Consider the following 11,758-nt stretch of genomic DNA (forward strand, 5'->3'; position numbering starts at 1 on the left):
ATGTTGCATGACAGTTCGGTTCAATATTACACTGCCATGTACGAGCTTTTCTTAAACTTTGTACTCCAAGTTCGAGTCACTACAATTCCAATTTAAAGTAATTCAAAGTATCGTCTTATCAAAATAATATAAATCAAATAGTCCCCCAGAGAGCCATTTCAGCGCCGCCAAATTCCAACGGCTAAAGAAATCGCCCCGCACGCTCTCTCTGGCCATCCTCTTTAACCAACCACTCTCACACACACTGTTCATCGCAAACTTCCCCATCTCTCTCTCCCCAAATCAATTCACCGGAAACAAACTGAAAAACAAATCGAACCAAACAAACGGAAATTCCGTTAACCATCTCTCAAAATCCCCCAAAATACCCAAATCCAACGTCAATTTCGTCCTTTTGTCCCATCATTTCTCAGACAAGTTTGAATTCCGATGGCCGGAACCCTGCTCTCGAAGCTCTCCGACGATGTAATTCTGAACATCCTCTTCAAGCTCGAGGAGGACCCGCGGAACTGGGCTCGGCTCGCCTGCTCCTGCACCAAGTTCTCCTCCATGATCCGAAACGTCTGCTGGAAGACCAAGTGCTACAAGGTCATTCCTTCCGTCGTTTCCGATCTCCTTGCCGGCTCCTCCGAGCCTCCCGGCGGCTGGGCCTCCCTTCACAAGCTTGCTGTCTGCTGCCCCGGTCTCCTGCACTCCGGCGTCCTCTTCGAGAACTCCGACTTTGGGCTCGAGCGCGAGCTCGGTCCCGACGAGGATTACCGGAGATTGGACTCCAGTCCGGTCGGCGTATCTCCGGCGGCCAAGCCTCAGACCGAGGCGTCCTCGAGCCAAATTGGCGCGAATCAGGAGGGTGGTTCATCTGGAAATGATTGTTCTTGGTCTCTGTTCGATGATCTTTATTTCGATACAGTCTATAACGATTCTGAAGCCCATGATCAAGAGCAAGATAATTCCCAATTAGAATCAGCGGCGACGGAGGCGGCGGAGGATCAAGTCTCCGTCGAGAATGGCTCCGTTCGAGTGGGCAGCGAATTTTCGATTTGCAAGAAAAGGAAGGTCTGCAGACCGATGAGGTCGCATTTGGCTTCTGGGGTTTGGAATCTGAGCCGTGAGCAGGGCAACAAGCTTCTCCACAGCAGGTTCCGCGGCGATCGCTTGTACATTTGTGATTGGCCCGGCTGCGTGCACATCGAAGAGAAGCGAAATTACATGCTTTTCAGAGGGATTTTCAAGGATTTCAAGGGGTCCCAAGTGTGGAGGACGATCAAGGATGGGAACCGCAGCAAGATTGATCTGAATTGCGCGTTTTGCACCTGCAAGGACACTTGGGATTTGCATTCTGCATTCTGCTTGAGGCGGGTTTTCGGGTACCATGAAGATGGCGAGCCGGTTGTTCGAGCTTATGTCTGTGAAAATGGACATGTCTCTGGGGCTTGGACCGACCTGCCATTGTACTCTTGATGGAAATTGCTCTCTAATGAGGGCATGTACTAATATCTAAACGGTTAAAAATCTCGGGGGATAGATACTCTGAAGCACCATAAAGTTTTCGCTCTCGAGGATCTGAGGAGCGAGGAATGTGTTTTTATTTCGATGTTGTCAAATTTTTCAAGAGTTGTTGCTGCTGTAATTGTTGTGTTTTCAAAACCTTCTTTGTTGTATTGTTGTTTGCGTTTCAATAAGATTGTATTATTTCAATGTCATGTTGTAAGATTTTATTAATATCCTAAATTTATATTGAGATTTCAAATGCGTCTGTGTGTTAAGTCGTTCAATTGTTAGAATCGTGGATGTAGTGAAATGCAATAAATGCACAACTTCTAAATGTAGATGCTCGGGATTCATAGACAATAACATATTTTACATCGAGTAACAATTCTTTCCAAGGATCAAAACAGCAACCATGCCTGAAATTATTTGCTGGCGGACTGCCGGACACAGCAGCTACTGCTCTTTAGTAGAGACGTTTTGGAGAGTGGCAGATTTTAGTTTTTAATTTTCGGCCTCTTCACAATCATCACAGTGCAGTGAGCATGATGAGCGCAATAATCGCTTACGCTGCCTAGGACGGCCCTGCAAGAGAAGGAGAGAACCAGAGTCGATTGATCGTTACTGACTGCAAATTTGCATTGCATGAAGAGAAGCAGCAAGAAAATGGAGTTACCTTTTGATAGCTCCATAGCCATGGCTTCCAGAAACCAAGATGGATGCCTTGTGTTTTTCTACAGTCTCACAGAGAACGTTTCGAGCATCCCCAGCCACCAACTCCACCACCACATCATTCACCTACATAAACATCAAATTAAACAAAAATATTAGCCTCAAAGAGAATGTTTTGAGCATTTCCCTGCAGAATTGGAGAAACCGGTTCTGTGATATCCCAGATGTAGGTACGTTTCGTGAGGATCATTACCTGTTTACTGGCGCAAATTTTCTTCGCCTTCTCGGCAACTCGCATGGCTATCTTCTGTAAGTCTGCCTCCAGAATTGGCAAAACTTTAGCTCCTCCTACACATTTCACTAAGTTGAGTATATATAGCTGCATTATACCCAATTAATATTTATGCGTATATAGAAAGAGCTGGAGCGCCAACTAGTTGGTAAGTTAATATACAGATGTGAATATCTACATACCAGGTCCGACAAGGGCCATGGCGGGAGGAGGGGGCTTGGCATGGACGACGACGAGCTTGAAAACAGGGTTTGATGCATAGGGGATAAAGAAGTGACTGAGAGTCCATTCGAGCGCGTACGTGCTGTGGTCGCTCTCGTCCATAGCAACCACCATTACTTGCTTCGAGTTCTCGACAGTGTTACTCGCCATTGCAGCTTTGTTTCGATCGCAATTATCTTCTAAATCGTAATAATATTTAGGTATGAATAATTTGCTCATCTTCTGTGCCTACTTATATTGTAGGTACAGTATATGGAATTAATTATTGGCTAGACCCCACTAATGATCATCTTAATCATAATTAATTAAAATAACACATTACCACTGGCGCTGTTGGATATGTTGGTGGAATATATCTGTCTTACCGTCGGCTGGAATAAAAATAATTCGAGTCTATATTTAAAGATAAAAAATAGAAGATTTTATCAATAGATACCTTAATCTAAGAAGCTGGCTAGTATAATATAAGAAATGATAAAAACATCTTGTATATCAAGAAGTTGGTCATTTCTAATGGTTATGAGGGATGAGGAAGTAACATACTTCGTTGATGATTAAATTTCCGAGTCCTGATTCTTTGTGTCAGTTTAGCATGGATTAAAGAGTAAGTTACTATTATAGTATGACGATCAAAACTTTTATGTGTAGTATGACTAGTCTAAGCCTTCAATTTCTACCTAATGCCTTTGGGCTCCAGTTTTTCTCAATCTTTGTATTGACATGAGTTCTTCCAATAATCTAGTATCGAATTTTCTTCAAAAAATAAAAAATAAAAAATAAAAAATGGTCGTGGACCTAGAATAAAAAGTCAATCGCAAAGTATTTGTGGTTCAATTAATTTAAAGTATTGAGTTACTTTTGCACATGAGGTCATGTGTTCAATTTACTTATCCCTTTAGTATGGACAAGGATTGTCTACCCTCTCGTGGCCTCCTTTTTTGTGTGGTCACGGTTAAGACACATTAACATTTTATATTATTATTTTTATAGAGATAATAAGACAAAAATGAATAGTAATATAAAATGTTGACGTGGCTTAACCGTGACCACACAAACAAGAGAGTACGGAAGACACCGAAAGTGGGAGGGCAGACCATCGTTATCCCTTGGTATTGCTTGTGCATGACCTATTGTTTGTTTCGTCCAGTCAATTTTATATTTAATTATTTTTTTTTTATAACTGATTCTATTGTACCTTTTTCACTCTTATCTTCAACCCTTTTGAGTTTTGTAACACAATATTTGGCAGTCGTTTTCCCATAAACAACGACGTATATATCCACCCTGGTTTCTCCCAAACCAACAACTCCAACACCCTTTTGATGTCGTCTGTTGTTGCACAAACGCCGCCCCATATCATTTTGCGGCCTATGTGATTTTTCGATTGAAAATTTTGGTTCTCGATGCGATTTGACATGTTTTCTTATCGCCCAAGAATATATATATATAATTTTATTTAAGAAAACTAATGAAAAAAATTTGAAAATTTTAAGTTTGAATGAAAATGACAAAATAAAGGATAAAGTGAATAGTACCAGAATTAATTTTTTTAGTGTACAAATATGATTTTTCTTTAAAGTGAACAGTACTGAGAGATTTTTGTTAAAGTTTTATTTATTTATTTTTTTTTTCCTTCACAATCTCGTTTTCTCATTTTGCATTTGGAGTGTGCTATCTACACACCTTTTTTTCTTTCCACATATGAAGATCAAATGAACAAGAGGTGTGTGAAAAGTAAAAAATTATGTGTGGATATCACACCCTTTTGCGTTTTTATGTTCCTTGTGTAGAATAAAGCAAAAAGTCTGACATCAACCATCTTACAAAACAAATCATGACTTAATTATATCAAATAGTTCCACTTGTAAATGCATTGAGACCTTTGCATAAAAATCTCACACCTTTTGATTACATAGATGATTAAATGGGCATAATACCGATGCTATTAGTGATGGACCACAACCTGTCTCTCTGAAACTTTAACACCTTGATTCTTATGTAGGTAGCGCGGAGATTAAGAAACAGCAATGAAAGTATAACTTATATCATAACTTTACCAATCAAATTTTTGATACACGGATCGACTGTCATACAAAAGTTTGAAGGCTTCAACTTTCGACCTATAAATACATGCGAGACTTCCGAAGTTTGAACGATCAAACTCTAAGCACAAAGTATATATACATATAACCTTTCAAGATTCAATTCTCAAAAGGACGAATTTATTATGTGTGTATTGTAATTTTTCAAGCACGACGGACTTTTTGTCGTGCTTAACTGAATACCCAGTGAAAGCTTAGTGCTTGGTTTTAGGCTTCTTCACGATCATCACGGTGCTGTGAGCGTGATGAGCGCAGTAATCGCTGACGCTTCCCAGAACGGCCCTGCACCAGAATCAAATACAACATTAAGATTTCCACGGATAAGTAACATCATTTTCCATGAAAAACCTCAAGCTCGGCTCAAACTTAATCGTGCGAATTAGTGATGGTTGTTCGTTCAACTCAAAAAGATTAGATTAAGTTTGAGGGAATACCTTTTGATGGCTCCATAGCCATGACTTCCCACAATCAAGATGGATGCGTGGTGTCTTTCAACAGCATCACACAGAACGTTCCTAGCATCTCCTTCCACAACCTCCACAACCACATCGGTCACCTGCAAGCATTAGAATATGTAGTGCTCAGAAAAGCTGCTAGCGAAGGGCAATTTCTTCGTATCACATCGGTGTGCAATCATTTGGCTCCGCTGTGTTCTATGATAGCATAAGAATTACGAATCTCGTGTTGAAACCATCATATAGAATGGAAACCATCTAAATACCGATTTAGAGGCGCAAAATTCCTTGGCCTTCTCAGTTACGTGGGCAGCACTCTTCTTCAAATCAGCTTCCACGATCGGCAGAATCTCCGCCGCTCCTGCAGTTTTAGCACACATGCAAATTTGCTAATCATAATCAACTAAACAATGAAAACAAAGCGACTTCTGCACATTTGTTATTTTCCGCGGCAGCAGTTTATTCCTCTACTTTGCATTGTAGAGGTGGTGAAAATCACTTCATGTCGCAGTTAGATTCTTACCCGGGCCGGCCAAGCCGACGGCAGTGGAAACCTGGACCTTGGCGTGGACGATGATGAGCTTGAAGGGAGCTTTGTCGCCGCCGAAGGGCTTGAAGTAGTGGTCCAAAGTCCATTCCAGAGCGTACTGGCTCTGGTCGCTCTCGTCCGCCCCGATCACCATCACTTGCTTCTCTGCCGCCATTAATGCTTACCCTTCTCTCTCTAGTTCTTCACCTTCTTTCTTGTGTTCCCGTTTCTCTCTCTAGAAAAGCAGCTTTTTTTTTTATTTTTATTAGCGTTTGGAATAAGAGCTTTTCTGGCCAGCTATTTATACGAAGGACTTGTGCTTTCAATGGAATCGGTTCGAACGAGCGAGCTTGCTTGCTTGATTCTTCATTCTTGGTACAAACAGCGTCGTCTGATTTGGTGGACGTAATATAGCTTAATTCCTAATCATTCGGGTTATCTCTAAAAAGAAACGACGGGTGGTTAAGGCAAAACAATCACAGACTGGCGCGTGAATACAGCTTAATGGTATTCCTGTTTCTCTGCTACTGGCAATGGATAATTAGTAATTGTTAATTGTTGATTAAGGCTATTAATAGTGTCACTCTTGTTTGGTTAGATTAAGGGCTCGTTTAGAACTGTTTTTAAAATGATTGAAAGTGTTTTTGTAAAAATGTTTTTGTAACCAATCTTTAGTAAAAGAGGTATTTGTCGATTTGCTCCTCTGAACTTGTATAGAGGTGCCAATTTCTTCCGGAACTTTAATATTAGTTGATTAACCGTTTAAACTTTTATAATTAGCCAATTTCCCATATAAACTTTAACTTTAGCCAATCACCCTTTGAAATTTTATAAATAGCCTATTTATCCCCTAGTGTTGGATGTTAAATTTGTCATCCAATTTTCCATTTTTTTTGCCCCTATACAATTGTCATGTGTTGTTTGATGATCAAAATGGATAAAAAATTGGATGAAAAATTTTAAAATCTAGCATCAAAAAGAAAATTGACTATTTATAAAAGTTTAGGGATAATCAGCTAAAATTATAGTCAAAGGGGAAAATGGCAAATTATAAAAGTCCAAATCTTAGAAATCTTATACCTAGCCCAAAATGTCTCGTTGCATTTTAAAACGGCTCTGGTCCAATCCCTCCAAATTTGTGCCCCACTCGACCCATACCCACCCTAGCAAAAATAGGTTCTGCTGGGGCCTATTTAGATGTTGGTCGTGGGTTATTTGTAGTTGTTTCTTCATGTTTTTCCTCTTCATGGTTCTTATGATTCTTTCCACTGCAAATAACCTGAATGCATTGCATTATTCAGATCCTCTTGGATTGGGGACGATTTAACTAGGAATCTTTCCTTTTCTCTCTCAGTCACCTAGCTCAATTGTTTTTCTAAATTTTTAATGGAGGCGATCATATTCTACATCTCCTGTTTATTGTGATCAAGGTACTACCTTGTGGATTCAATCAATTTCTCAAAGCCAATTCCCCAGACAGCCTTATATGGAGAGACAATTGCTGTACTGGCTATGGGGGGATATGGCTTGGTCTGCTAATTTCCAACGCACTTAAACTTATCTGGTGCTGCAGTTGCTATACTGTCTATGGGGGATATGGCTTGGTCTGCTAATTTCCAATGCACTTGAAATTCAGGTAATCCCTCTATCCTAGGTTATAAAAATTCGAGTATGGGTCATTTTGGGTAGGGTTGGGTTTAAAAAACCGAGCTGAAGCCGAAAAAAACTGAACTGAAATAGGTTGGTTTGATTTCGATGTTCCAAAAACCAAACCGGTTTATATTTAATTATTTAAATCATATACAAATACTCAAAATCAGGAAGTTAGTAATATATTTATATTGATTCTGGATCTTTAATTCTTTATAAGATTTTTAAACACAAAACCCTAGCCATCCCATTTACTCCCATTTCATCTCCTCTTCGTTCTGTTTTCTTAGTTTCTTCCTCTCTTCCTCCAAATCAGACTCTCTCTTCTCCGGTTCTCCTCGCAAATTTCTTCAAGGACGGTATCGGCCTCGGCAACATCTTCCACAGCGGCGTTCAAGTTCCTCCTCTTCTCTCTCTGTGTCTTCCTCTTGTGTACTCGCGGTTGCATGTATATGTATGTAATCTGAAAGTGGACGTGTAATTGGTAGTTGGAGTGCTGTGAATTTGGGGGAGATTTAGGGCTTTAATCTGAAAGTAGACATGTAATTGCTAGTTGAAGTTAATAATTTTCTTGATTGATTGTAAACCTTTGATTTGAGCTTGATCTGAATGTTGAAAAAGTTTCAATTTTCGCTATGTTAGTTTGGATTTTTGGTATTTGAGTATAGCTCCTTTAGGCTTTAGCTATAGAAAGAAAAAATAGGGTTATTTATATTTCTCATTTGGCCATCTGGGTCAGTTCAAGATATGAAATTTGTGGTTGTTTTTCTGTGATGGGTATATTATGTGGTTATGTAGATTTAGCTTCAGAGATTTGTATATGGTTATATTCTGTTTATGGCTGCGACCTAATTGTGAACTTTGTCTACATGTCCTTGTTTAATTTGTGGAATCAGCCGTCAATGGTGTTTAACCAAAGTTCCTTTTGGCATTTGTATAGGATTTTTTTTTTACTATTAAAGAAGAGGAAGAGGGGGGCAAAAAAAAAACCCCAAAAAAAAAAATTGAACCGAACCTAGCCCTAATTTTGGGGCCTCTGGTAATCATTCATCATGTTGACATGTTCATCAACAAGCTCGGGATAGGCATCCTAATGTAGGCAGCCCAATAGGTCATGTGTCATTATTTTATAAAATAATAAACAATAATTTTATTTGTAATTTCGGATAGAATTGTAACCAGTCTCGTTACATCACGTGTTCTCACCGGACTGGCAAACCAGGGAAGCAAGGTGCTTCTGAGTCTACGGGCTGAAGCAACAGGTTTCACCCTTCAAAACTTCTTTCAGACCATTCTCCATAGCCTTGAATAGTGCTTGACCAGATTTCCAAACGAGATCTGCACTGGCGGCGATGATGTTGACATGGGAAAGCCAATCCATAATTCCGAGAGTTTAACAACCATCATTTTCCTAGCTTTTTGTTCGTCCTGGGTGGATGCAAAATTGGATGACGTGTTTGGGGTGGGACAGGGAAATGTCATATTCCACCTTGACATTTGGTTCTTCGGCGGCAGGTAAGCACCGCCTACTCTGGCTTTCGTCAACCTCTTTGGCTTGTTGCTTCATCATCTCTTATTCTACACTCTTCATCCTCTTCCTCTTTCGTCTCATTTTTGCCACCTAGAGATTAAACATTTCTTTCCTTTGCTTAAACAATTATTTCTCTTACTCATCGATTTCCCACAACATCCTTGAAGAAGACATTGTAAGAAAGAAGCAGAAACTATGAATAAGGATAGAGTGTGATTTCTTAGGATGGATGATGGATTATATGGAGAAAAAAGAAAGGATTATGTTGGAGATAATGCCACATGGCACGTCGTGATTCGTTAACAATCTTATCAAAATCTATCCTCAAAGATTCTAAACAGATTATGACACGTGTTGTGACGGGATTGGTTAAAAATCTTATCGGAAATCTATCATCAACAATTCTAAAAAGGTAACGACACGTGATGCGACGGAATTGGATAAAAATCTTATCAAAATCTATCACTAAAATTGTACTTTCGAATAATGACATGTGATGTAACAAGATTGGTTAAAATTCTATCCAAAATTACAAATAAAATTATTTTATTATTATTTTATAAAATAATGACACATGACCTATTGGGCTGCCTACATAAGCATGCCTATCCCGAGCTCGTTGATGAACATGTCAACATGATGAATGATTACCAGAAGCCCCAAAATTAGGGCTAGGTTTGGTTCAATTTTTTCTTGGGGTTTTTTAGCGCCCCCCGCCCCCCCCCCAACAAAATCTTCCTCTTCTTCAATAGCAAAAAAAATTCCTATACAAATGCCAAAAAAAACTTTGGTTAAACACCATTGACGATTGATTCCACAAATTAAGCAAGAACATGTAGACAAAGTTCACAATTGGTTCGCAGCCATAAACAGAATATAACCATATACAAATCTGTGAAGCTAAATCTACATAACCACAGAATATACCCATCACAGAAAAAACAACCATAAATTTCATATCTTGAACTGACCCAGATGGCCAAATGCGAAATATAAAGAACCCCATTTTTTCTTTCTACACCTAAAGCCTAAAGGAGCTCCACTCAAATACCGAAAATCTAAACTAACATAGCGAAAATTGAAACTTTTTCAACATTCAGATCAAGCTCAAATCAAAGGTTTACAATCAATCAAGAAAATTATTAATTTCAACTAGCAATTACATGTCTACTTTCAGATTAAAGCCCTAAATCTCCCCCAAATTCACAGCACTCCAACTACCAATTACACATCCACTTTCAGATTACATACATATACATGCAACCGCGAGTACACAAGAGGAAGACACAGAGAGAGAAGAGAAGGAACCTGAACGCCGCTGTGGAAGATGCTGCCAAGGCCGATACCGTCCTTGAAGAAATTCGCGAGGAGAACCGGAGAAGAGGGAGATAGAGAGTTTGATTTGGAGGAAAAGAGGAAGAAACTAAGAAAGCAGAACGAAGAGGAGATGAAATGGGAGTAAATGGGACGGCTAGGGTTTTGTGTTTAAAAATCTTATAAAGAATTAAAGATCCAGAATCAATATAAATATATTACTAATACGATTATGGCAACATAAGGCTTGTTGTCAAGTTGGCTAAAGCAAATACTCTCAACTTGGAGGTAAGGAGTTCGAAACTTCTGACCTCCCGATTTTGAGTATTTGTATATGATTTAAGTAATTAAATATAAACCGGTTTGGTTTTTGGAACATCAAAATCGAACTAACCTATTTCAGTTCAATTATTTCATGTCGCATGACGTTTCGATTCAATATTACACTGCCATGTACGAGCCTTTCTCAAACTTTGTACTCAAGTTCGAGTCACTACGATTCCAATTTAAAGTAATTCAAAGTATCGTCTTATCAAAATCATATAAATCAAATAGTCCCCCAGAGAGTCATTTTAGCGCCACCAAATTCCAACGGCAAAGGAAATCACCTCGCTCGCCCCCTCTAGCCATCCTCTTTAACCAACCACTCACACACACACTGTTCATCGCAAACTTCCCCTTCTCTCTCTCCCCAAATCAATTCATCGAAAACAACAAACGGAAATTCCGTTAAGCATCTCACAAAATCCCCCAAAATACCCAAAACTAACGTCAATTTCGTCATTTTAAACCATCATTTCTCAGACAAGTTTGAATTCCGATGGCCGGAACCTTGTTCTCGAAGCTCTACGATGACGTCCTTCTGAACATCCTCTTCAAGCTCCAGGAGGACCCGCGGAACTGGGCTCGGCTCGCCTGCTCCTGCACCAAGTTATCCTCCATGATCCGAAACGTCTGCTGGAAGACCAAGTGCTACAAGGTCATCCCTTCCGTAGTCTTCAATCTTCTTGTCGTCTCATCCGAGCCTCCTAGCGGCTAGGCTGCCCTTCACAAGCTCGCTGTCTGTTGCACCGGCCTCCTTCACTCCGACGTCTTCTTCGAGAACTCCAACTTTGGGCTTGAGCGCGAGCTCGGTCCCGACGAGGATTACCGGAGATTGGACTCCGGTTCGGTCGACGTATCTCCAGTGGCGAAGCCTCCGACCGAGGTGTCCTTGTGCCAAATTGGCACGATTCAGGAGGATGGTTCATCTGGAAATGATTGTTCTTGGTCTCTATTCGATGATCTTTATTTCGATAATCTATGATTGTTCAAGAGCAAGATAATTCCCAATTAGAATCAGCGGTGATGGAGGTGGCAGAGGATCAAGTCTCCGTCGAGAATGGCTTCGTTCGAGTGGGCAACAAATTTTCGATTTGCAAGAAAATGAAGGTCTGCAGACCGATGAGGTCGCATTTGGCTTATGGGGTTTGGAATTTGAGCCATGACCAGGGCAACAAGTGA

The 11,758-nt window shown here is 40.0% G+C and overlaps 3 protein-coding genes and 1 pseudogene across 3 annotated transcripts; 2 read left to right on the forward strand and 2 right to left on the reverse strand.

Moving 5' to 3' along the window:
- The first annotated feature begins 60 nt into the window (after window positions 1-60).
- LOC125478651 (phytochrome A-associated F-box protein-like) lies at window positions 61-1,698 on the forward strand. Its single transcript, XM_048587038.1, has one exon. It carries the CDS (start codon window positions 430-432, stop codon window positions 1,459-1,461), a length of 1,032 nt encoding a protein of 343 aa, XP_048442995.1. The 5' UTR covers window positions 61-429; the 3' UTR covers window positions 1,462-1,698.
- A 146-nt stretch (window positions 1,699-1,844) lies between these two features.
- LOC103938325 (universal stress protein PHOS34) lies at window positions 1,845-2,888 on the reverse strand. Its single transcript, XM_048587043.1, has 4 exons — window positions 2,635-2,888; window positions 2,414-2,508; window positions 2,165-2,286; window positions 1,845-2,073 (listed from the first exon to the last, which is right to left on the reverse strand). Exons 1-4 carry the CDS (start codon window positions 2,822-2,824, stop codon window positions 1,986-1,988), a joined length of 495 nt encoding a protein of 164 aa, XP_048443000.1. The 5' UTR covers window positions 2,825-2,888; the 3' UTR covers window positions 1,845-1,985.
- Window positions 2,889-4,704: 1,816 nt separating this feature from the next.
- On the reverse strand, window positions 4,705-6,139 carry LOC103938324 (universal stress protein PHOS34-like). The gene is made up of 4 exons (XM_018645232.2): window positions 5,755-6,139; window positions 5,498-5,592; window positions 5,211-5,332; window positions 4,705-5,058 (listed from the first exon to the last, which is right to left on the reverse strand). The coding sequence occupies exons 1-4, from the start codon at window positions 5,933-5,935 to the stop codon at window positions 4,971-4,973; spliced, it is 486 nt and encodes a 161-aa protein (XP_018500748.2). The 5' UTR covers window positions 5,936-6,139; the 3' UTR covers window positions 4,705-4,970.
- Window positions 6,140-11,052: 4,913 nt separating this feature from the next.
- Window positions 11,053-11,758, forward strand: LOC125478550 (annotated as a pseudogene).

The sequence above is a fragment of a genome, unplaced genomic scaffold, assembly GCF_019419815.1.
Source record: "Pyrus x bretschneideri cultivar Hongxiangsu unplaced genomic scaffold, Pyrus_bretschneideri_v1 Contig25, whole genome shotgun sequence".
NCBI classification, from domain to species: Eukaryota; Viridiplantae; Streptophyta; class Magnoliopsida; order Rosales; family Rosaceae; genus Pyrus; species Pyrus x bretschneideri.

Coding starts and splice junctions, on each gene's coding strand:
- LOC103938325 (XM_048587043.1), bottom strand. CDS start 2,824: ATGGCGAGTAACACTGTCGAGAACTCGAAGCAAGTAATGGTGGTTGCT. Junction 2,509..2,634: donor CATGGCCCTTGTCGGACCTG/GTATGTAGATAT, acceptor TGAAATGTGTAG/GAGGAGCTAAAGTTTTGCCA. Junction 2,074..2,164: donor GGCTATGGAGCTATCAAAAG/GTAACTCCATTT, acceptor CTTCTCTTGCAG/GGCCGTCCTAGGCAGCGTAA.
- LOC103938324 (XM_018645232.2), bottom strand. CDS start 5,935: ATGGCGGCAGAGAAGCAAGTGATGGTGATCGGGGCGGACGAGAGCGAC. Junction 5,593..5,754: donor CGTCGGCTTGGCCGGCCCGG/GTAAGAATCTAA, acceptor CTAAAACTGCAG/GAGCGGCGGAGATTCTGCCG. Junction 5,059..5,210: donor GGCTATGGAGCCATCAAAAG/GTATTCCCTCAA, acceptor ATTCTGGTGCAG/GGCCGTTCTGGGAAGCGTCA.
- LOC125478651 (XM_048587038.1), top strand. CDS start 430: ATGGCCGGAACCCTGCTCTCGAAGCTCTCCGACGATGTAATTCTGAAC.